The 25,590-nt window shown below is 45.8% G+C and overlaps 1 protein-coding gene across 2 annotated transcripts in view; it reads left to right on the top strand.

Annotated features, from left to right (window-relative positions):
* The window catches only part of si:cabz01090165.1 (uncharacterized protein LOC100333421 homolog), a 493,854-nt gene that overhangs the window by 454,684 nt on the left and 13,580 nt on the right, over positions 1-25,590 (top strand). The window contains exons 11-12 of one of the 2 annotated variants that reach the window (XR_004571211.1): positions 12,449-12,659; positions 12,746-13,018. Coding sequence is in view for 1 of the 2 variants with exons in the window: in XM_034237616.1 (XP_034093507.1) it covers positions 12,449-12,659; positions 12,746-12,825 (291 nt within the window). In the remaining variant the exon portion in view is untranslated. Of the gene's footprint in view, positions 1-12,448; positions 12,660-12,745; positions 13,286-25,590 lie in introns of those variants that run through there. The other variant, XM_034237616.1, reaches the window with a different exon arrangement.

Genomic DNA, 25,590 nt, shown 5'->3' with positions numbered 1-25,590 from the left:
ATTCAAACCATCATACACTTTTGTCATACATCACACCCATCAATTACTTTTCATCCCATTTTCCACAGCTCTCCTCGTCTCAGCTATCGCCCATGCCCTTCTCTTTCCCCACTCCTTCTCCCACTCCTCCAGCGTTTCTCCCTCTCTACTTCCATACAGCCTTTGCGTTAGCGTGAGGCGATGCACATCCTTCTCACTTTTCACCCACTCACCCTTTTTATGAATCACTCCTATATTTATTTTTTCCATGTATTCATACTGTACTCCAATCATTCTCCCTTCACCATCATCCTCAACCTTCCTTGCATTCCTTACCTCCCCTGAGTTGATAAGTATCGCCACCCCCCTAGCATGTACACTCCCATTATTTGCAAACACTTCACCCATCCACTCCTTTTTTACCTCCTCCACACACTCCCCATCCCAATGTGTTCCTTGCAGACATATTATACTGGCCCCACATAGAATTAGTGCCCGTTCTCTTCTAATCCTACTTTTGAGGCCATTGCCGTTAAAGGAGGAGATGGTTGCCATCAAGAGGGATGTTGTTATAATAAACGTCCTTAACATCGTTACCTTAAGTTGATTTATTTCCCGAGCTCCTCCTCTGTTGAGCTCGCTCTCCTTTTCTCCATCTCCCTCTCCTTGTCCGCTTTGCGTCTAGCACTCCGCCCGGCGTTCTCCACTGAGGTCTTCTTCTCATCTTCACGCCTGTTTCTCCTCATGCTGCGGCCCCTCTGCTCATCATTAGGGTTCCCGAAGACCATGGCGCCCACAGGGTCCTCCTCCAGCACTTCCTCCTCCATCTCTGATGCCTCCGAGATGTCCTCCACTACTCCAGGATTCCGACACTTCTTTCCCCCGCCGCTGCTCCCTTCGGCGCCTCCGCCGCTCTGCCTTGCACTTTTCTTAGCTCCATCCTCACCTCACGCCGCTCCTCCCCCACTCAGGCCTTCATCCTCATCGCTGACCTCCTCAAAGGGTATTTTCTTCGCCCCTTCCTCCTTCTCATCTTGCTCCTCGTCTTCCTCCTTGTCCTCCTTATCTTCCTCCTCTCTCTCCGCCCTGAACCTGCACTCCCTGGCATAATGTCCTGTCTTGCCACACTTGTGGCACTTAAACTCTGGGCACTCCCTAAAGAAGTGACCGGGCTGGATGCACAGCCTGCAGACAGGAACCTGGCGATTGTGCAATACTCTGAAGTACTCCGCCCCCCTCACTGTGTCTAACTTTGTGGAATAGGGGAGGGAGCTGACCTTGTCATTGAACCTTACTCTCAGGAATCTGGTGCCGTCTGTGATTTCTGTGCCCGGCCACACTCTTTTTTTGATTGCCGAGATGGGCTCGACCCCCCACTCTTCTAGTCTCTTAAGTATCATCCTATCAGGTACATATACCGGCAGATTTAGGAACGAGATAGTCAGATCTTTGTTCAAGAGGTCCTGTGCGTGCACCATGACCCCGTTCACCCTCAGCCCCTCCATTATTTTCATTTTCCCTAGACACGTCCGCATGGTGACTTCATATAGCCGCTCCCCTCTCACTCTGCACCCGTCCACAACCCCACTTTTTTTGTATTCCCTTTAGTAAGTCCATCATTGTTACTGCGGCTCCTCCATCCACAGTTACCTCCACAGTTAGTTCTACACTGTACCTCTCACTCCCCTTCTCCTTTCTTGTTTCCTCCTCTCCCGTTTTCTTGTTTTGTCCTTGTTCTTCGTCGGTATCCTCCTTTCCGTCCGTTTTGCCCCCCTCTTTCTCGTTGTCCATGATCCGCGTTGCCGTGGTCTGGTCCATTCCTGGCTCAGTTGCCATTGAATCTGTCATCAAAAAAAAAAAACAGCTCAGCGGAGAAACCCCACACCCGTTCACCAAAGCAACGAATATGTAGGCTCCGTGAAAAAAACCTCACAAACGCTTTAAATCGTACTCTGTACACCACTTCTCCGTTCTCTACCACTCGTCAGCCGTTGGATCTGAAGGACCAAGTCATTACACAAGACGAACCGACAAAGACAGACAGAAAAACCAGAACTTAAATACACACAAGACTAATCATACAAACAAGACACAGGTGAGGAGGGAGGATAAAACACAGGGACACCAGGTGAACACAATCGGGTAAATTAGACACTCCAGGGAAACTAACGACAGGGAACTGAGGTTACCTACTGTAACCCCAGCTTCTATGAGTAAATGGCGCAGCCCTCTAAGGCTATCGCTATTGGGTAATCCCCCTGCGCCCCCGCGCAGCACTGAAACACTTGTAGTCCACGCCCACCCGCAAGGTGGGCCCCACCCTCGGGCTTCCTTCCGGTATAAATAGGAAGGAGGCCCGGCAATCTGCTCCCATACAAAATAACTTTTCTTCAGCTATTCGTAGAGCCAGTGGGGCCCTGCACTTAGAGGGCTGCGCCATTTACTCATAGAAGCTGGGGTTACAGTAGGTAACCTCAGTTCTATTTCGTATATGGCTTCGCCCTCTAAGGCTATCGCTATTGGGTTAAGGGCGAAGCATGATGTAGTCTGCGCCCCACTGGGTCCGCCCGGCACTAGAAGCACAGACACACCTGCTCAATAACACCCCCTGCCTGTTGTGCCATGCGTAATGGCGCATCACCGTCCCTGGAACATAGCAAAACATGCCTATCTTCCCGACGGGGTGAAGGCTGGGAACAATACATACCGGCCGCTGTGAGAAAGTAGAGACGAAGGTCCCACCTTGCCCAGCTATCATAGAGGGGGAACAGCCGCTCTCTGCGTGTCAGACAGGTAGGAGAGCGCCCAGCTGGATCCCTGACGTCACTCACTCTGACCAGGCACTCTGTACAAAGTGTGTCAGAGGAAAAAGGAACATCCCTCCTATAAGAGGGAAAAAGGGCCGCTCTCCGTGTGCCGAGAGGCAGGAGAGAGGCGCACAGCTGGCTCCCTGACGTCACTCACTCCAACAGGACACCCAGTACAGGGTGTGTCAGAGAGGAAAGGGAGACATCCCTCAAATAAAAATGAATAAATGAACAGGGGGAAGACCAAGATGCAGCAGTGCAAATATCTTCCACTGACATTCCTCCGTGCAAAGCCGTGGAGAAGGAAATTCCTCTGGTGGAGTGCGCATTGATGTTCTGCAGGGGCTCCACCAAAGAGGAGACATATGCCTGTGACACAGCCTCACACAGCCAGTGTGACAGCCGTTGTGCAGACAGAGGTTGCCCGATCGAGCGCTCTCTATAGTGCACAAACAGGCGCTGAGAACGGCGCCAGGCCGCCGTGCGCGCCACATAGCAGGACAGCGCGCGCACAGGACAGAGGAGATGAGACGTGGCTTCTTCCTTCGACCTGTAAGGAGGGGGGAATAAGCCAGCCAGGGTGATCACTCTTGACCTAAAAGAGTTGTGATGACCATAGGCATGAAGCCGGGTTAGGGCGTAAAACAGTTGAACTGCCATCTCCTAGGATCCGGAGACATGACGGAGCGACAGAGAGAGCAGACAAATCACTCACCCTTTTCTCTGATAGAGCCAAAAGCAGTACTACTTTGGCTGAATACAGTTAAGGGGAACCTGATCAGGTTCAAATGGGGCTTTGCTTTAGTGCGCGTAACACCAAAGCCAAATCCCACTGAGGCGCCAGTGTGCGTGACACCGGTCTGAGTCTCCATACTCCTCGCATACAACGGCTGCTGCACTCTGCGAGCCCCTCTGTTCAATTCGCCGGGAATATACATTGCTCTGTTGGAGAGCAACGTGTGTGCGCGCCCAGAACAGCAGCCGCCTGGCTGCGTTCAGAAGCTGCGCAGATCGTACTCCTCCCTGGCAATTGAGGTAGGCTGCTTCCATAGCCGTGGCCTGTTGTCTGTGCAAATCAACACATGTTTGATTGTACAGCAATGGGGCGACTCCCCCGTTCTTTTCCGAGATTTAGAAAAATAGCGGGAGTAAACCGCGCAAGACACTGTTCCTGGGATAATGGGAGTGTTTCTTGTATCCCATAGAACTGCTGGGGGGAGAGGCTTCTCTGTGATGTGCCGTAATGGTCGTCATGGTGACGTGCCACGCCATCGCCGCCGCTGCCCGTGAGGCAAAAGGGCTGCGAGGGAGTTTCCACACGCTGCATTTCACTCCGTCTCTCATCATCATCTCATCATACACGCCCAGAGGATGAGAGGTGTGTGTATGCTGTCCACACGAGGCGTTATAACGGTGCTCGTGGATTTATTATGACCGTGTGTAGGAGGCATATCTGGGACAGAGGAATGCCGCGAGCTCTGCAGTTTATAAACCAATAGGTTAAAACAGCAGGCTTCTGCAGCGAATGAACCACCTCTGGAGTGTCCCCCTGTTGGAAGAGACCCAAGGGGAACACCACGTGACTAGCTGACGCCAACGCCGAGCAGCTGCGTCACGGAGAGGGCTGTGTGGGTTGTGACATGCCGGAGGAGAGCTGTCAGTTTCTCCACTTGCTGCCGCAAGAGCCGCGCTCTGCTGGCTGAGTTTAATTCCACTCCAGATAAACGTTTGTCTGAGAGGGAAGAGGACAGCTCTTCTTCCAATTTATTATGAAACCCAGGCTTTGACAGATGCGATACGAGATTTACCATCTGTAAAGCGACTTCCTCCCTGGAGCGAGCCAGCAAATAGCAGGTCGTCCAGAGGAAAATACACTCTCATCCCTCCTCTGTGTAGCGGCTCCAGCCTTCTCTACACAAAAATGGGAGGAGCCAGGAAATATCCGAATGGCAGACGATTGTCTGGTCTGATATTCCCTGAAATGAGAAACCGCAGGAATTTCCTGTGTTTCGGGATGATGGGTACGTGGAAGTATGCATCCTTCAGGTGGAAGTGAACCAGTCGTCCTGGTGAACACATTCCAGCACCTGTTTGATCGTCAGCATGTGGAATACTGACAGATCGAGGATGTCTCATTGCCCCAGTCTTTTTCGGGATTGGAAAAATAACGAGAGTGAAAACCCCTGATTTTCCTCCCTTTGAGGAACCCTGGAAATATCCTCTTTCAACAGGAGTTCCAGCAACTCAGATTGGAGCGCAAGACATAGCTTCTGGGAGGACAGGAGTGTTTCCTGTATCCCATTGAACTGTGGGGGGGGGGGAGAGGCGAACTGCAGGACGTATCCTCTGCTGATCAGCCTGCTCATCCATCTGTCCATCAGACCCACGCGCTGCCACTCTGAGAAAACCTCTGAGAGCGGGCGCACGTGCTCGAGATGTGGTTTTTTGGTCGTCCTGGTGACGAGCCACGCCAGAGCCCCTGCCGCCGCTGCCCGTGAGGCAACCCAAGGTGAGCTTGGACCGAAAGGACTGTGCAGGGGCCTCCACACGCTGCGTCTCACTCCGACTCTCATCATGAGGCGCGTACACGCTCAGGGGATGGATGGAGGTGTGTGCAGTGCTGCCCACATGAGGCGTTATATATGGGTTTATTAAGGCCAATATTAACCAATATTAAAACCAGCAGAATTCTGCAGCGAGCCCTGAAGCCGTGGTGCTGCGGGCGCTGCCGCTGGGGGCACTCAGCCTGGAATACTGCTCCTTCCCCCGTTCTGGCTTCTCTGTGATGTGCCGTAATGGTCGTCATGGTGACGAGCCACGCCATTGCCCTCGCCGCCACTGCCCGTGAGGTGAAAGGGCTGCGAGGACGCCTCCACACGCTGCGTTTCACTCCGGCTGTCATCATGAGGCGTGTACACGCTCAGGGGATGAGTGGAGGTGTGTGCAGTGCTGCCCACATGAGGCGTTATAACGGCGCTCATGGGTTTATTATGACCGTGTGTAGGAGGCATATCTCGGACAGAGGAATGCCGCGAGCTCTGCAGGTTATTAACCGAGGTTAAAACTGGCAGGCTTCTGCAGCGAGCCCTGCTGTCTACTTAATCAACAGATTAGCGGCAGCCGGCTTAATTACCGGCTCTGCTTCCTCGGAGGTTCTTGCGGAGCAGACCAGGAGCGGGGGAGAACACTTCCCTTTGACTCGCCGCCGGGAGACCCTGTCTCCGGGGTGGCGGGGGAGCGGAGACGTGGGACGGAGCCCCTGCAGAGTCTGACGCCGAGGCGGTTGCTGTGGGCGTCTCTCCGCTTGCGGCCTCCGGTGGCCGGCGTAGACGCCGCAGCTGCTGCGGCGTTGATGCCGCTGTGGCAGCTCAGCAGGCTGGAGCCAGCTGTACATGCTGGCGAATGCCGTCCGCCTGTTCCGCGGCCGTCTTCATGGACTCCACCATGGCGTGGAACTGGGGTCCGAGCAGCCCGTCTGGGCTGATTGGAACGTCCAGTAGCACTTTTCTGGTCGTCTCCGTAACAGACGCCTACTTCATCCCGAGGTGGCGCTGGATCTGTGTCACCCACGCGGAAATCCTCACCTGGGAGACAGCGACGGACGCGCCCAGAATGAGCACCGTGCTGGCCGCCTTGCTGATTTCCTCTGCCTCGGTGGTGGACCGCTCTACCAGTGTCCCCACCAAGTTGGAGAGCCGTGCGATGTTATTCGCCGCCGCGCTGTGGTGACGGAGAGGGGGAAAGCATGTTCGGCCGCCAAGCTGGCACCCTGCTCCGACTCTCTCTCCCCCGTCCGGGGGAGCGGAGGGAGGGGAGAACCAAACGGTGAACTGGAAGGAGGCAGGAGTTGCCTTTTTCCTCGGACTCCTGCCCGGCACTCAGCCCCAGGGACACGAGGCCCCGCCCGCAGGCTCGTAAGCCTGGACGGGCCAATCGTCCTCCTCGGCCACAGCAGCAAGAGCATCCGCTCTCCACCTCCTGTCGCCCGAGGGGAGACGAGTGCAGTGTGTGCATGCTACCTGCTGGTTTAGAGCCGCGTACGCGTGCTCTGACCCCAGGCAGGATTTGCATCCTGCTTTTATCTCTGCTAGTCATAATTCATTATGAACACAGAGCCACATGAGGGACAATCACGGACGCAGTTGTCCTGATGATTCTCAATTGCTGTGCTTCAGTAACTGTGCTGGTTTGCTGAAGAAAAGAGGGAGCAGATTGCCGGGCCCCCTTCCTATTTATACCGGAAGGAAGCCCGAGGGTGGGGCCCACCTTGCGGGTAGGCGTGGACTACAAGTGTTTCAGTGCTGCGCGGGGGCGCAGGGGGATTACCCAATAGCGATAGCCTTAGAGGGCGAAGCCATATACGAAATAGAACCACAGACAGATCTAAACCAGACAAAACACAACGCAGACAGAAAACCAAAGACAGATCTAGACAAGACACAACGCAGACAGAAAACTAAAGACAGATCTAGACAAGACAAAACACAACACAGACGGATCATGACACATTCTCAATGTTCAGCTTTGATCTGTATTTCGTTTTGATGGCAGCAACAGCAGAAAAGCTTAACTCACACAAGTAGGATGTTGCAAATGGCAGCAGTATGCACACAGCTCTCTGACCAATGAGATATTTTCGAGCAGTGTTTGTTTACAATTTCTTCCTGCGCACCCCCTGCAGTACCTCCACGACCCACCAGGGTCCCCACAGTTTGAAAACCACTGCCATAGTGGTTGTGTACAGAATAAACAACATAACAAAATGAAAAATTGTGATCCAGATTCAATTATCAAACATGACAACCTGCAAAGAAAAAGAAAAAAACATTATTAATAATAATAATAATAATTAAAGCTGCATGCAGCGTTGAGCGGGTCTTCGACGCACGTCGACGTGTGTGTCTAGGTGTCTCGAGGACCCGGCCGTTGGCAAACGTGGGAAGTTTCAGGTCGATCGGACAACGTACATGGGAGTTACAGCAGTATCATAAACATTGTGTTTGATGGCGAGTGATCTGTCGCCATGGCAACGGAATTTGATGACACCCCATAATACGCCTAGATGTGTTGAGGGCTACATTGTTATCAAACCTGTGAAGTTTTGGGCCGTTTGGAGCATGTTAACTGGAGTTATGAGAAAACCGTGTTTCACGGCGACCATTTTGTTTCCATAGCAACGACATTTGACGAAATCTCAAAACTGACTCATATATGTCTCGAGGGCTTTACGGTTAGCACACATGTGAAATTTGAACCCTTTTTTACCATTTACACAGGAGTTATAGCAATATTGTGCTTACGGCGAGGGATTGTGTTGCCATGGCAACAGCTTTTGAGGAAAACTCGCTATTGTCATATTGAGGTGTTGAGGGCCGGACCATTAACTGTCATCTGAAGTCTGGTGCAGTTTGGACCATTTTCCATTGACTTAAGACAACATTGTGTTTTATGGCGAGGGATGCGTTGCCATGGAAACGGCATATGATGACATCCCATAATTGGCGTAGAGCTGTTGAGGGCCGGACAATTAGCCATCATCGGAAGTCTGGTGCCGTTTGGACGATTTTCCATTGAATTACGACAACACCAGGTTTTTTTGGCGATGGAAAACGGCAGATGGTGAGATCTCAGATTTCACGTAGAGCTGTTGAGGCATGGACCAGTGATATAAAAGTGAAGATTGGGGGACCATGGGACTGTGTCCATTGGAGTTACAGCAACATCGTGTTCCATGGCGAGGGATCGCCTAGCATCGAGCGAACGCGAACTTTGGCACCAAATCACGGCTACGCCGTGCGAAATAAAAACATTTCCTTGATAACTTTTAATTGCCCATGTCTCGAGGACGAAAAGCGCGATAAATTGCGTCTTTCCGACGCCAAATTCAAAATGGCCGACTTCCTGCACGTTATTTTATGCGGGAGGGGGTGTACTCCTGAAGGAGCTAAGGGCTAGGTTGTGGAGAGCTTTATATGTGAGTAGAAGGTTTTTGTATTCAATACGGTGAAGCCGTAATATGGGAAGCCAGTGTAGTTGAGTGAGAATGGGGGGTGATGCGGTCGGATGAGTTTGGTGCGGGTGATGATCCGGGCAGCAGAGTTCTGGATTATTTGCAGTCTATTGAGGAGTTTGGTGGGAAATTCCAGTCAGAAGTGCATTGCAGTAATCAATCCGGGATGTGACGAATGAGTGGACCAGGATTTCAGTGCTGGGTTGGGACAGAGATGAGCGGAGTCTGGAGATGTTCCGAAGATGGAAGAAGGCAGTGCGGGTGATGTTTTTAATGTGTGGTGCGAATGAGAGGGAGCCGTCCAGAATGACACCGAGGCTTTTCACTTGGGCAGCGAATGGTATGGGGAAGCCGTCGATGATGATGTTTGGTGCTGGGGTGTTTTGTGACTTGGTGAGGGTGGATTTTGAGCCGATGGGCAGGGCCTCAGTTTTGCTACTATTAAGCTTCAGGAAATTCCTGCTCATCCAGCTCCTGATGTCCTCAAGGTGAGGGAGGTGGGGGGCAGGGCAGTGGTGGGTTTGGAGGAAATGTAGACCTGTGTGTCGTCGGCGTAGCAGTGCAAATTAACCTCATGGTGACGGAGGATTGTGCCCAGGAGGAAGAGATATATTATGAATAGGATTGGACCCAGTACTGACACCTGGGGGACACCCAGTGAAATAGAACACCCTGACTTGTGATTACCGAGTTGTACAAACTGTTGTCTGTCAGTGAGGTATGACGTGAACCAGCAACACCAGTGATCCCAATGCCAGCCAGGCGGTCCAGGAGTAGTGGGTGAGAAATGGTATTGAATGCAGCGCAGAGGTCAAGGAGGATGAGGATGGTGAGAAGTCCGGAGTCAACTGCACGGAGGAGGTCGTTGGTGATTTGAACCAGGGCTGTTTCAGTACTGTGTTTTTGGCGGAAACCAGATTGAAAGGGTTCATGGAGGTTGTTTATGTCAAGATGGGACTGAAGCTGTGCGGCAACAAACCTCTCAAGGCTCTTGGAAATGAAGGGTAGGTTGGAGATGGGCCTTTAGTGGTTTAGATAGGCTGGGTCAGCACCAGGTTTTTTTGAAGATGAAAGTGATTGCAGCCAGTTTGAGGGTGGGGGGTACAATTCCAGAGGTGAGGGAGGAGGTAATTATGTCAGTGATCATGGGTGATATGGCTGGTAGGCAAGCCTTGAATACATCAGGGTTGTGAGATCTGTGGGGTTAATATGTTTAATTTTTCTGAAGGTGATGGACCGTTGTTCTTTGGCTTTGGAAAGGGGGGCATGGATATACAAAATTATAGCTGAATGGTCAGAAATGGGGAATTCAATGACAGCAAGGTTAATGGGAGTGATGCCAGTGCAGCAGAGTAAGTCCAGTATGTGACCCTTGTTATGTGTTGGGAGGTTGACATGCTGTGTGATATCGAGGCAGTCCAGGAGTGAGATGAAATCATGTGCAAAAACATTGGATGGGTCGTCAATGTGGATGTTAAAGATGCCTAAGAGGATAACAGTAGGGGACATTGCACATACACATGTTAGTAGTGATGAAAATTCAATGAGAAAAACAGCAGAGGGCTTTGGTGGTCTGTAGATGGAAATAATGCTGATGGGTTTGGGGCCAGGGAGTTTTACAGCTAATCATTCAAAAGAGGAGTGATGGGGGGATAGTGACAGCAATGACTTTAATGTTTTCACGGTGCAACACAGCAAGATCCCCCCCTCCCAACGGCACAGGGTTTACTAATAAAAGCGTAACCCGGAGGGACAGCTGCATTAAGCTGGGAGAAGTCATCAGACTGTTGCCAGGTCTCAGTGAGGCATTAACAAATCAAGCTTTTTGTCCATAATGAAGTCAGAAACCAGCAGGGCCTTATTGGTGAGGGATCTTATGTTAAACAGACATAGTTTCAGACAGGTAAATTGTGCATATGTGGATGCTTTAGACTGGGGGGATAACACACTGTGATTACTCAAAGTTTCGTCCAGATCCACAGTGAGTGTATCTTGGTCGTTAGAGTGTTGGACAAGCAGACGTAGCAGCTCCGTTGCAGAATAACGCAGCGGTAGAGACGCATTTTGTGACCATGAGACACAGAGCGCACCATATGAGCAGTTTAAAAATCCACATGATGAGAGTTAAAAACCAAAAACAATGTAATCCAGCGGTTTGATGATCCAAATGGATAAAGTGAAGCGACAAAACCTGCACTGCTGAGGCGGAGGAGTAGTCGTGTTGGTTGTAGCCGCAGGTTTTCTCTCGAGGCGGAGCAACCAGACGTACGGCGCTGGGGACGAGTGACAGGTTAGCCGGTAGTGGCTGTGGGGCAGCAATCCACAGGCGGAGATGTGCACCCAGGAGAGCTGGCAGAATGGCAGCGGACAGATCCGAACAGGTGCTTTGCAGGGCACACCAGATCAAGCTATCCGGTCAAAGAGAGCACAGCACAAAGGGGCCCAAGTAGTCCAGTACGGTGAGCCATGTACCGACACAGCTAGCTTCAAGCTACCGAGTGACAGCACAGTAGCACTAGCGCGTTTACAGACTGTTAAACGGCTAAATTAATCGTCACAGTGTTAGATGGGACAGACGAGTTTGTAACAGACAGGTTTGGAGTCCAGTTGCACAAGACAACATTCAACAGATCGAGATAAAACAACACGAAACAATCGACAGACAACAGAGGAGGTGCGGCAGCAACTTGCCAGCGGTCCCTCACTTCCGGTATTATTAGAATGGCGAGTTAGTTATTGGGAGATGAATGCATGCAGTTAAAGGTCAAAATGCACACAGAAAGAGAGGACAACCATCCAAACAGACTTACTATACGCTTTAACAACGAGGAAAGTAATATTTAGGGTAATATGTTGGTATCTTTTGTTTCTACTAGAATATGTTTATATGCCAGACCAGCTGGGTAAACAGTGCGTCCTAGCCATCATTGATTAAGGAGTTTGATGGCTTGTGGGACATTATGATGTTGCATTTCTTTCTAGTGTCTCCCAAATATTTTCCAAATAATTATGAAATTGCAGACCATAGGAGAAGAAGAAGATATAGTATTATGTTGAAAAATAATAGCATGTACAAGTCCGTATTTGTATAGTTAATGAATTTGTTTGCATCCATCGGTTAATATGAATTGAACCTTTGCTGTATCATGACAGAATTTTTTTTTAAGAAAATCCTTACACCTTATTGTGGATGGTCAACATTATTCAAACCATAAATGTTATGGGACAAGTTAACAGCGCTGTTGAAAGGTTGTGAACTTATAGATTGCAAGCCTATTTTATGTTATTCTCAATTATTCAATAATTGCTATATAAAAACAAATATTTGTAATCAGCTGGTTGACAAAACAATTTCATTTCAAGTTCCATTAAGTATCGAGCTACTACTTATATCCATGCCTGCAAACTAGTCCCCTTGCTGTTATGTTATATCGCACAGTTTATTGAACAGTTTTCATTGTGATGTCAAAGTAAGTCTATTGTAAGTCGCTTTGGATAAAAGCGTCAGCTAAATGCAATGTAATGTAATGTAATGATGTTGATGAATCATCTCACTTGGTCGGACTCAGTGAACCACAAAGCAAAAAGTAGCGCTTTAAAAATCATAAATGCAAACCAGGCTTACTGTCCTTATGTCTTTATCTTTCTTCAGTTCCTTGGCGGTACCATGATTATAATCATTGGAGGCATCATCGTGGCCTCTGTCCTTGTCTTCATCTTCATCCTCCTAATGAAGTACAAGCTGCACAGTAACCACTACAAACAGAAAGCAACAGCACGACATGCCAACGTCTGCTCCCAGACCAACGGAGGGGGAGCTAACACACTCACTGTTCCTCCATTCTTCTCCTCTGCAGGGCAGGGTAAGCGGTGGGAAAGGAGGGAAATAGATGTGATTTATTTTTCTTTCATGTTTCTAATAATTTGCCTCCACCTGGTTGTCTCCTAGGTGGAGGTGATGGTAAAAACTCCCAACCTTCATCATCACTGAAGGGATGGGAGGAGTATCCATTCGAGGGACGACTGTAGTGGACTTAAAATCCCACCCGTGACGAAGACGCCATCTCTCAATAACATATGAAATTGTTAATCAAACCTTCAACTCACCAATCATTAAGCCCAAACCAATAATCCAACTCCATCGCCCTCCCTTTTTTAAACTATTTGTTATTGGTGCCTGAAATCTACTCTACTTCACGCTGAGGAGCAGCTCCTGTCATTGGTAAGTAGCTGTGAAGCCAGTTTGTAAAAAGTCTGAATTCATTCTTTGTCAAATAACTGTAATAATGCTTGAATGCTTGTATTATAAATTCAATTTGGATCAATTATTTTTTGTCATTTGTAATGTGAAGTTGGCAGAGAGTTTAAAAATGATGTGGAATTCACGTGTCCCTGTCAAAACTGTTTATTCAACTCTTCGAAAGGACTTTGAACAAGAAGAAACTTTTTTTTCTTGCAGTGTGAACACACCATTAAACAGTTGACTTTTCTTCTTCTTTTAAAAAAAAATACTCTCTATTGAGTTTCACACACACACAACATACAGAACAATGCATAACACCCCCCCCCCAACATTTGACAACAATTTAATAATAATAATAATAATAATCCTCATTTACCTAATCACAATAATATAGATGGACCACAAAGGATAAATAAAATATGTGTATACACATGCATTTACATGGAATATTATTTTCAGTCCGCAATCTGTGAGTTCAGGGTAATCAGTCAACAGAAGCCTCAAGCGTCATCCATAGTTGATGTTACTTAGCTTTCCAATCAGAACCCTCCCCCCCCCCGAGAAGTACGGCTTTCAGGTCAGTGGGCAAATAATCCAGAAATGGTCACCAGACCCTCATAAACAGCCCGTCATTGCCCCTTGAGGTAGTGGAAATATACTGGGTTTCCCAATATCTGTTACATATAAACGTGGTTCTGATTAAGTTTATAGATGCCTGCCAATCATCTGCAATATATTCAGTACCCAAATCTTTCTCCCATTTACGGGAAATATTCAGCAGTTCGTATGTGCCAGTAGAACCAAGGAGTGAATAAAATGAAGAGATAAAATGCTTAGAATTTTGGCGCTCCAAGATGAACTTCTCTGCGTCATTGCAAGGGAGGTTAACCTGTTAAACCCCAAGCCTGTTTTTCAGATCTCAGGCTCGAAAATGACATGCCCAGAACAAATTACTATTTCTTCACTGCTAAAAGGGGAAAATTAATAATATTTTTTCTCGAAGCAGTGATACACCTGTGAGTTGGATGTAGAAAAGTCAGAATCAATATAGATGTTTTATTTTAAAGTAAATTCAGATTGAACATAGTAAAAAAAAAATATATATAGTTTCCTTCCAAAATAAAACCCATTACTTTATAGTGAAAACCACCCTTGAATGATAGGATAGTAGACAAAAAGCTTTAGGAATCCAAACTATAACATATAATAAGTACCCTGTATCAAGATTGATGCAAAACAAGTGACATTCGACCTTTTTTAGAGAGATTTAGAGAAAAAAAACCCACCTCTGGGGTCATTTGGGTGTATTTGCCATATCTCTGGAACCCATTGGTCGATTTTGGTGATTGACAACTCTTTTGAACCGTTAGAGCCAATATAATCGAGGGGGGGTTCCTAAATCCATCTAAACATTACCATTGGTGAATGAGAGTGATGCGCAGCCAGCATGCCCAAAACCGGAAGCTGGGTTACACTCTATATGAAAACTACTTTTATCTTTGGATAAAAGCGTCAGCTAAATGCAATGTAATGTAATGTAATTAACATAAATGTTATGATGGATTATCAGTAATATATAAATGACAGGTGGTTTTTGGCTTAACACAGAAAAATGAAAGGATAGCTAAACATTTAGTAATCAAATACTTAAGGACCAAAGCATAATGTAAACATGTCGAAACGAGAAATAACACGGCAAGTGCAGCTGTCAGTGAAGGTCCATCCCCAAACGCCCCGTTAAACTGCCGTCTGGCCTCCCTCACATGTGCCGATAGATCCTGGCGAATGTAGACCTTGTTTCCTTGGTAGTGGAGGTCTCCTTAGCCGCTGCAAGGATCCGTTGTATGTCACCGAAGTTGTGCAGTTTAATGATAACGGGTCTTTGGGAATTTTCCTTCGGCGGTCCAGAGCCCAGTGCATCTTGTCAATCTTTATTTTTTGTATTGGATTTTAAGCACAAACATCCAACATCATATACAGACTCAGAGAAAAACAAAACGGTACCAAAGAAATAATAAAAAATAATAATAATTAAAACTGCGGTCACAGACGTGCATGCAGTTGTGGGCGGGACTTCGCATCCGTGCACCTGTCGGGGAGGGTCGCCGGTTGTCCCGGCGTCAAGAAGACGCGTGCGAGTCCTCGGAAATGAGCCGTTTGTCATTTCTCAAATGTTCACGTCCTGGACTCCCCGGTCCTCTGGCAGCGAGCCGGAAACGGATGTGGGCGCGCCGCCTCGACGGACAACAAATGTCTCTAAAGGCTGGTCGAGGATCGATTATCGCGGAGGCTGTCTGGAGGAGCAGTAACCGTGGCGTGTGGTGCAGTGGGTTGTGCGTTGGTGTTCGGATCAGGGGGTCACAGGTTCAAACCCCACTGCAGTCAGTATGTCGTTGTGTCCCTGGACAAGACACTTCAACCCAAATGGCTCCTGTGGGGATTGCCCACAGTATTGAGTGTATAAGTCGCTTTTTGACATGTAATGTAATGTAACCAAGGATACACTGATTTAGAGGAGAGAGGAATCTCTCTGGAGGAGCTACAACCGAGGGTACACTGATACAGAGTCCTGCATCGGGTCGGGTACCCACAAACCGCAAAAAAAGTGATTTGCGGGTGGTATTATTTCAAACGCTTTTTTCCGGGTTCGGTTCTGGGTAAAACAAAGATGATGCGGGTCGGGTCGCGGGTGTTACATAATAAATATATTAAAATTATAATAATTTAGTTTAATGATTAAATCCTCAGACCTCTCCCCCGCGGAACCACACATAATCATAACCTCTGCAGCGCATCAATCTGCTGCTGAGCTCGCCACATTCAAAATGGTTGAGGTGAAGCTCTCTAGCGGAGAATACAGCATTTTCAATAACACTTCCTCAAGAGCGAAATCCAACGTCTGGGAGGCTTTTGGTTCCAGATGAGAAAATAACCAACATCCCACGCTTTTTGAGACAAATGCAACTGCGTGTGTTAATAATTGCACGTTCTCACTGCTCATATATATGCGGGTTCGGGTCGGGTTGCGAATATTGTGCCGACGGGTCGTGTCGGGTTGCGGAACTAATTGGCAATGTGTGCGGGTAGCGGGGCGGGTTCGGTATTGCACGTTGCGGATGCGGGCGGGAGCGGGTCTTGAAAATCAGACCCGTGCAGGACTCTGCACTGATGTAGAGGACATAGGGGAGAGAGGAGAGAGAGGGAAGAAAGAGGAGGGAGGAGGCTCTCTGGAGGAGCTTTAACCGAGGGCACACTAATGTATTCTCCGGAGTCGATTTTAGGCCACAGAGACCGGGTGTAAATTAAATTAAACTTTATTCACAACAGGCTATAGTTGCGAGATTGTAGGATGTAAACAGGTATAAGTGTAATTAAAATACATTAAACTGTAAAGACAAGCATTAACAGTTAATAGACACATATCAACAGTAGAAAATATAATATTTTCACTGAAAAGTGTAAAGGCAAGGCAAGGCAAGGCAAGTTTATTTATATAGCACTTTTCAACACAAGGCAATTCAAAGTGCTTTACAAAAAATGAAAGAGATTAAGAAAATGGCATTTAAAATCAGTCATTAAAAAGAAAAGCTAATAAAATAAACATTAAAAGAAAAAATACATGGATAAAAGTTACAGTGCAGTCAATTAAACATTAAAAGAAAAAAAGTACATGGATAAAAGTTACAGTGCAGTCTAAGATATGAATAGTTCAATTAAAAGCAGCGACAAAAAGAAAAGTCTTCAGCCTGGATTTAAAAGTAGTCAGAGTTGCAGCGGACCTGCAGGTTTCTGGGAGTTTGTTCCAGATATTTGGAGCATAATAACTAAACGCTGCTTCTCCATGTTTAGTTCTGACTCTGGGGACAGAAAGCTGACCAGTCCCTGAAGACCTGAGAGATCTGGATGGTTCATAATTTAGCAGGAGGTCAGAAATGTATTTTGGGCCTAAACCATTCAGTGCTTTATAAACCAGCAGCAGTATTTTGAAATCTATTCTTTGACACACAGGAAGCCAGTGTAAAGACTTCAGAACAGGAGTGATGTGATCCACTTTCTTAGTGTTAGTGAGGACTCGAGCAGCGGCGTTCTGAATCAGCTGCAGCTTCCTAATAGATGTTTTAGTGAGACCTGTGAAAACACCATTGCAGTAGTCGAGTCTACTGAAGATAAAAGCATGGACAAGTTTTTCCAAATCCTGCTGTGACATTAGTCTTTTAATCCTAGATATATTCTTTAGGTGATAGTAGGCTGATTTAGTAACAGTTTTAATGTGACTGTTGAAACTCAGGTCAGAGTCCATGACTACGCCTAGATTTCTGGCTTTATCTGTTGTTTTGAACATTGCAGACTGAAGCTCAGTGCTAACTTGTATACGTTCTGACTTGGCTCCAAAAACCATTACCTCAGTTTTATCTTTGTTTAATTGGAGAAAGTTCTGACACATCCAGTCATTGATTTGTTCAATGCACTTACTCAGTGTTTGAATTGGAGCATAGTCTCCTGGTGAAATTGTTACGTAAATGTGTGTGTCAAGACTAATGGAAAGAGGTGCAGTACACAATTAATAGCATGAAAATTAATCATTGTACCAAAAACTAATATTGTCATCTCACTCCAAGCTGAACTCCAAAGTGGCCAGCCCTGGACTATATGTATGTGTGGTCTATAACAGAGAAATACAACATTACAAGTACAATGAGAATCAGTTACTTACATATATATACAGCAAACAATAAGCATAACTTTCTCTTCAATGGAACATATTCTCCAAGGCTGTTCAACAGGCAGGTTGCAATAAAACCATTACAAATATATACATGTAATATACAGATAGCTCCTTTAATGCACAATATAACAGGTTAATATGTCATCTAAACATTAGATTGGCAACATTGTCAAACAAAGCTGGACTTATCCGCACGCAGCTAATGTCAAGGAAGCACAGCTCTGCAAACTGTTCTCGTTGTGATTATAAGTCATTTAAGATGATCAAATGCGCATCAGAATTTCTGCCCGTTACCGTTTGTTTACTCACTAAACGCCAGTGGCGAACCGTCAGGGCCTTCAAGGTATTCAGAGAATACCCTGGAACACTCAGATAAAACAAAGAAAAAATCGATTTAATTGTATAAATAAAATGTAATAAAATGAATAAATGAGAATCGTATCCGTGTTGTTGATCTGTAATATTACAGTGTTACGTTGATTTGTTTGTCCTTCTCGGACCATGCACTACGCATTTCAGTGGTTTTGTGTTAGAAAAGAAAGCAACCAATCAGATCTTGTTCTGGGTCTCTGGGTAGAATATCCTTCAACCAAGGTATTCTACATCCTTGATAGAATGCCCTGGCCGTTGCACTGAATGAGAGCGTACGTTTGGACTGACAGTTTGATCAACCAATCATATATTGATTTGTAGCCAATGGGCGTATTCTTTCAGAGCTTCCCTCGGTTCCAGGGTGCTCTAGAACAGTGGTTCTCAAAGTGGGGTCCGCGACCCCCCGGGGGTCCGTGGCACTCTGCCAGGGGGTCCGTGAAAAGTTTTCAGATTCATTCATTTAAATTATCATGATATCATTTTTTTTTCATTTTTCAACAAATAATATATATTTTTTTTAATCTAAAATATTTCATAGATTACGTTCAAATCTAACATATAGATACATTTAAAAATCAAGCGCGTTACCGTGGAAACAACAATAACTGTTACGTCAGTCAAAGAGCGCCGCTGCAAGCATCATAGATATATAACACGGCTAGCATACTACGAAGATGGACAGATTTTTAAAACGACCGGTTACGGCTACAAATGAAGTAAATGAAAAACAGACAGGTCCACAGAAAACTACCGGTATGCTTAGTCCTAACTTACTTTAGTTACTGTACTGCAAAAAGCAGACGGCGCTGCGCTCAACACACAGACAGACTCAAAACCATGGACAACACACTGGCACATAAGTTTACATAAACCAATTTCTAGGCCTAAATTGCATAAGTATTGCAACTAAGCAGAAACAGTTTCTCTCTCATCTCTCTCCTCTCTCTCTCATCACTCCTCTCTCTCATCTCTCGCCTGACTCGCTCTCTCCTCTCTCTCTACTCTCTCCACGCTCCTTCATCTCTCCCCTCTCTCTCTCTCTCCCGGTCTCTCAATCACCAGGGGGGGGGGAGGGGGACTCTCGTCTTTCTCTCCTCTCTCTCTCTCTCCTCTCTCTCGCTCAGGTCTCTCTCCTCACTCTCAGCTCTCTCTGGTCCTCGCTCCTCTCAATCCATCCTGTCTCTCTCTCATGGGGGGCGTCCATCTCTCTCTCCTCATGTGTGTGTGTGTGAACAAATTGTAATTTAAAACACATTTCCTACATGTCAATCCTACACCACCGGTTGCCCTCTTTGGATTTTAATCAAGAAACATTAACCCGGTATAATGTAACCAACGTAAATGATGTTATATTACTTAAAAAAACGTATTATTGGAATGCGAGAAGTTGCACGTCCCCGTAACCATGGTAACTCACTCTCACTCCTGCCTGGTGCGCATGGCGCGAGAGGAGAGGGAGAGACGCAGAAGTGAGACTGATTACTTTGAGCAACATGCATGGGAATAAGTTACAATATAATACATTTGTGTATATTTCTCGCTATTCAGATGGTCATGGTGCTGCTGTTGCGCAATGTGCAGAAGTGTCTTCTTTTCGCACCATGACATTATCAGTTATGAATTTGTTTTTCACTGCTTGAGAAAACGGACTTGTGGCTGAGAGCGTGTGAAAAATGTCAATTGTGTGAGAGTTGGCAGCCCTGTGAACTCGCTTGACATTATTATGTATGAAACTGCCAATCAGATTTATTTACTTATTAATCGAAGGTGCCGGAACGCTGTTCTGGATCGTTCCGGCCCACTTTAACCCCTGTGTGTGTGTGTGTGTGTGTGTGTGTGTGTGTGTGTGTGTGTGTGTGTGTGTGTGTGTGTGTGTGTGTGTGTGTGTGTGTGTGTGTGTGTGGTGTGTGTGTGGTGTATGTTCTGAAATGCACTTCAAATGATTACTTTTCTCTTGATTTCCCTTTGATATTTCTTTAGGTACAGTGTTACTTGCAGCTAATTGATTGATTGTTTTATATGGGTATTCTGTGTTGAGATGGGTGCAAATATTTTTAATACATATCCAATATCTTTCTAATACATTTCTCTTGTGTTGTTCTTTCACATAACTAAGACTATAGAAGTGTAAAAAATAGGCTACGTCAGATTATTCCAAGGGACATACAAGTCAAATCAAGTACACTTTTATTTATATAGCCCAAAATCACAAATCAGAATGAGGGGTCCTTGGTGTATTCTCTATCTTGTAAGGGGTCCTTGGCTGAAAAACAATTGAGAACCTCTGCTCTAGAAGGCCCGCTAGTTAACTGGCTCGAGACAGAGGATCTAGATCAGGGGTATTCAACTAAAATTCAACGAGGTCCAGTTCGAGAAAATCTCCCCATGCAAAGGTCCGGAACATCAAAATGTCTAACTTGCTTCATGAATTAGTGTGATATATATATTGAAGTGACCTGTAGCTTTATAAACGTCTGCATGTAATCAACAACTGACTGCCAATCAAATAAAGAAAGTACAATTCAAAAACAACAATATTTATTGTCAATTAACATTACTTAAATACTGTGGATATGTGTAATGTTCCTCTCGGGCTGCATTTACAAATAAAATAGAGAAAATATGTGCATCTTAAAAGTGCTTAATTTTAGATTAATAAAATAAAGTGTAGCAGCAGCTTGAGTTTCTCTTTTTCTTTATTAACCGTTTCACATCATGACTTAACAGTTTCAGCCGATTATAGAACAATATCAGTCTTACACATCATAACAATTGAACAGTTTTAAAGTTTATCTTTCTTTCCCTCTTATATTGCAGTCCCTCACTCACTTTGTTCTGTTCAGTGCGAGAATTGAGCTCGAGCTTGTCCTGCCAGGAGTTTGTAAAATCTGGCTGAAATGGTGTCAGGGCCATTCTCATACACATGTGCAGGTGCTCATTGGTTAGCCTCGGTTAGCCTGCCCTGGAACGATATTTAGTTTTAATGTTGATCCTGGTGGACTGATCATATTGTGAAGTGCTACAAGCAGTGAGCATGAACATTACACAATACGGTAGAATTATAAAAAGCAATAAAACAAACAATACAAATAAAATAAAAGGTCTAGGGAAAGGCTCTATTGAATAGATGGGTTTTGAGGCCTTTTTTTAAAAGCCTCCCACGGTCTGTGGTGCTCTCATGTGGTCGGGGAGAGCGTTCCACAGACTGGGGGCAGCCGAGCAGAAGGCCCGGTCTCCCATAGTATGGAGCTTAGTCCTGGGGGGTTTGAGGAAGTTGGAGTTGCTGGAGTGGGTGGTCCGCATGGAGGTAAGGGGGGTAAGGAGTTCCTTGAGGTAGGGGGGGGGGCAGTTCCATGGACACACTGGTGGGTGAGGACGGAGACCTTGAATTCGATCCTCAGCTCCACAGGGAGCCAGTGTAGTGTTTTAAGGATGGGGGTGATGTGATCATATTTGCAGCGCTGTTCTGATGTATTGAAGCTTCTGGATGCTTTTCTTAGGGATCCGATGAGGAGTGCATTGCAGTAGTCCAGCCTGGAGGAGACAAAGGTCTGGACTAGCTTTTCGGCGTTAGACAGAGTGAGTGTGGGGTGGAGTTTGGCGATGTTCCTGAGGTGATAAAGGAGTTCTTGCACAGCTGTTTTAATGTGAGCCTCAAAAGTCAGATGCGCGTCCATTTTTACACCCAGGTTGGTGACTATTGAGGAGAGGGTAATGTCCTGGCCGGAGAAGGTGATGGTGGATGTCTGAACCCTGGTGTGGGGTGCCAACTATAATGGCTTCGGCTTTGTTGGGTCTGCATTTGATTCTCTGGTTCTTCCGGAGTTTGAACTGTTGGAGGTGTCCATCTGACTTGATCTGCTGACATTTGTCCCATCTGTTGAGTTGGTGTCTTGTTTTCGGTAGCTTCATTGTCTTTCTCAGCTACTTGTATCTTCAAAAGTCTTAGTTTTAGTGTTGTCATTTCTTCATAATTTTCCATCTTTGTTCCCTGGTATTTCATATCATGGTGAATGAGATGTTGTCTCCATTCTTCAATGGGTTTAGTGTCTAATCCCACCACGTCTTCCAGGCCTGCCTGCACTGATGGGGGAAGGGCTTTAATGACAGCGTTCTTTCACAACATTTCAACAGATGGAGAAAGATCATGTCATTCTCCCGTGCTGTCCTCCCACACTCCTTCACATCTCTTCAAGAAGGCATGCATGTCTTCCTCTGTGCCTTTCCTCAGGCTGGTGAGGGCATGTAAACTGTGTGTTGTTGGGTAAATGTGACAAATAGCAGCCCAATAACTCGACCTGATGTAGTTGAATGAAGTGTCATCTGGATCGTTCGTACATAGGGCCTGGGAATCTATGTGTCTTGCCTCTAGTCGTCCTTCTATCCGTCCAAGCAGTGCCCTCATGTCTCCCAAGCACAGGTGGTCTTGGACAGTGTATTTCTCCAGATCAGTCACCCACTTCTGACCTCCTTTGGTGAGTGGAGGTAGCTTTGACACGAATGCTTCCATGTCCCTGTGAGTCCATGATTGGTATTGAAATCCTCCTTTTCCAGCCGCTATCAATGGCATGGCGCTATGTACGGTTCCCCTGAGTCTTACAGCTATGGGCCCTGTGCCAGTTTCTTGAGATCTTTCTTCTGCAGAATGTGTTGTTTCAGGAGAGTAACTAGTTTGGTAATTTTCTCTTCTTGTTCCCATCTTTTTCTTTCTTCATGTTCTTGTCTTTGTCTTTCTTCCATTCTTCTGATGAGTTCTTCCTCTCTTCTTTTGAGTTCTTCCATTCCTCTGATGAGTTCTGCTTCCATTCTTCTGCTGAGTTCTTCCATTATTGTGTTGAGTTCCTCCTTCAGCTGGTTAGATGTACTGGTTAGCATTCATACTCCAATACTTTCACATTTGGGGCTTGAATTGAATCTTGGTGAAATCGGTTGTTCTCTGATATGTCGGGAGGAGACACTTCGGTCAGGCTTGGATACTGCTTTGGAGTTTGGATAACTGGAGTCTCTTCTGTTATTCCTGCTGTGTCTTCCTTTACTGGCAGATCTCTGATCATCTGCTGCTACCACATGTAAGCTGTTTGTTTTGGCTGGCATATTTTAGATGGAGTATCAGATTTAGAACTGTTATTTTTATTTTTTCAGCTTTGTCCATAGCGATTTTTTTCAGGTCCATACCAAGAGGGTCGTCTGGTGTTGATCCATGCTTCTTGCTGTTGTAGGTATTCTCCATTCTCATATTCACTTACAGCTTTTCTATGGGCTTTCGTTGGTCCAGGTTGATCATCTGCTGGAATCAATCCTCTCGTTTGCCACTGCTTCAACAGTTTCTCTAATCGGATCCATGTCTTCTGTCTATCACTTGGATTTGTAGCATCTGATCTGATCTGATTTTTACCCTTTCCTTGATATCTGCAGTTGAGCAGTTGCTCTTAACTTGGTGTCATAAACCTACTTCCGGTTTATCTTCCCAAATATTGAAGTTCAAATGACTTTCTTTGAAAAGCATGAACAACAAAACAATTAATCTACTCTCAATGTTCATCTACACCAGGGGTGCCCACACTTTTTTGGCTGGTGAGCTACTTTTGAAATGACCAGCTCACCGAGGTCTACCAACCAAAAATAAAATCCCAAATTGCAAGGGTTGCTGAATAACACGTTTTATTTATACATGGGACAACTAGGCTGCAACAAACGACTCATTTGATAATTGATTAATGAAACGATTAATCGACTATTCGGACTATTACTGTATGCCTTGCACAATTTCTCAAACGCTCTTATTTAGATTTAGCTTGAGGTTGTTTTAGGCATGTGGAAACTAACAATGAAGACAATAAAGATGAATACTTGATTCAAAAATACATATATTATTAAATTAACTAAACAAATTGTTTACAAAACTAACATTGCTTTTTATTTAAATAAAATAAATAATATTTCACATCAAAAGAAACAACAGTGTTTTAACAAATCGTATTAAATAATCTGATGACAGAACTGTAAACAGAATAGCTGAAACTTTAACAAAATAAATAACTCGGTTACCTCTAATCATTAACCCATGTTTGTATAATTGAGTTAACTCTGTGTTGCTGCTAGCATACACAACACCTGACGTGGAAACGGTACTCGTGGATGGGGCTACAGAGCTGCTAGAAAGACAGTTGAACCCGGTGCATCCCTCCGTCTGAATGTGGAGCATTTTTGCTAAATGTTTAGACAAACTGCTCGTGTTACCGCCCTGACATGCTAAACACTCTTTGCAACGAGCATTGTCCACCTCAAGACGGGTAACATTTAACCACAGCTTGGAGCGCTTCTCTCCGCCATCCCCGCCGTGTGTTGCTGCATGTAGCAGCCGCGTGTGTGTAAACTGCCCCGCCTCCTCGCACACAGACGGGGGAGAGAGAGATCTCGTCTGGATTGGAAAGATAAAAAATACACCGACCATAGACGCATTTGTTTGTCTTTTTGCATGTTAGAAACGAGTTGGCGACACTAAGACTGCGAGATAATGTTTGTGTAGCAATAATACATGACCTTTCTCTTTCTCAACTCGCTACTCGGAGGGAAGTCACTGTCATATGCCTTGTGAACACTCCGATAATGCCTCTCCACGTTACCTTTCTTTGGCAGAGCGACGCTTGCTTTACAAATAAGGCAAATAACCTTTGAATGTGACATCACAACAAAATATTCTTCCTCCCATTCTGGGTGGAAGTGGTATGTCTTTAGCTTCTTGCTCGGTCCCGCACTCATTTTGTTGTCTGTCTCTTGTTTGTCTCTTTAACTTAATTTGAGTTTTCCCGGCACTTGATTGATTTTGTATCGCTTTGCATTCTGGGTTAACAGATTGGAAAGCGATAGGTCGCTTTTTCTGTCAATCAAGTAAACTCCTGAATTAAGTGACAGGGAGGCCAAGGGAGGAGGGATTAAAACATGCTTTGTCTATTTTAACGGGGCTGGATTTTTTTTTTTATGAATGACTCGCGATCTACCAGCATTGCCCCCGCGGTCGACCGGTTGTGTCTTTTCTCAAACTATTTCACCACCTAGTAATGCTAACTGGCTAGCTAACTAGCTTAGCAGTATAGCATTAACCTCAGGTGACTGGGGGAAGGGGAGGGGAACAATGGGAACACACAAACATGTGCAGATAAAAACCACACTGCTTGAAAAACTAACTTAAATCCAAAACAACACAATCTTCATTTATCTTAGCTCTAAATTATTTAGATGCTGACCTTAACCTGCCCGAGAGACCCCGGTACCGGGGCCCTCCCGCAACATCTTGCAGGAAACAGTGTCTGAGGGCATCTTAACATTTAATAAACTATGAATGTTTTATATTCATGTAACGGGAAGGAACTCATCTAACTGATCATTTAAAAAAAAAAAAAACCCACAAAGCTAACGCTGAGCCTCGGAATTAGCAACGAACGAAAAATGC

Source organism: Gymnodraco acuticeps, unplaced genomic scaffold (genome assembly GCF_902827175.1).
Source record: "Gymnodraco acuticeps unplaced genomic scaffold, fGymAcu1.1, whole genome shotgun sequence".
In the NCBI taxonomy this organism is placed as follows: domain Eukaryota; kingdom Metazoa; phylum Chordata; class Actinopteri; order Perciformes; family Bathydraconidae; genus Gymnodraco; species Gymnodraco acuticeps.
The sequence above is the reverse complement of the archived record's forward strand: the minus strand, read 5'-3'. Positions and strand labels throughout refer to the sequence as shown.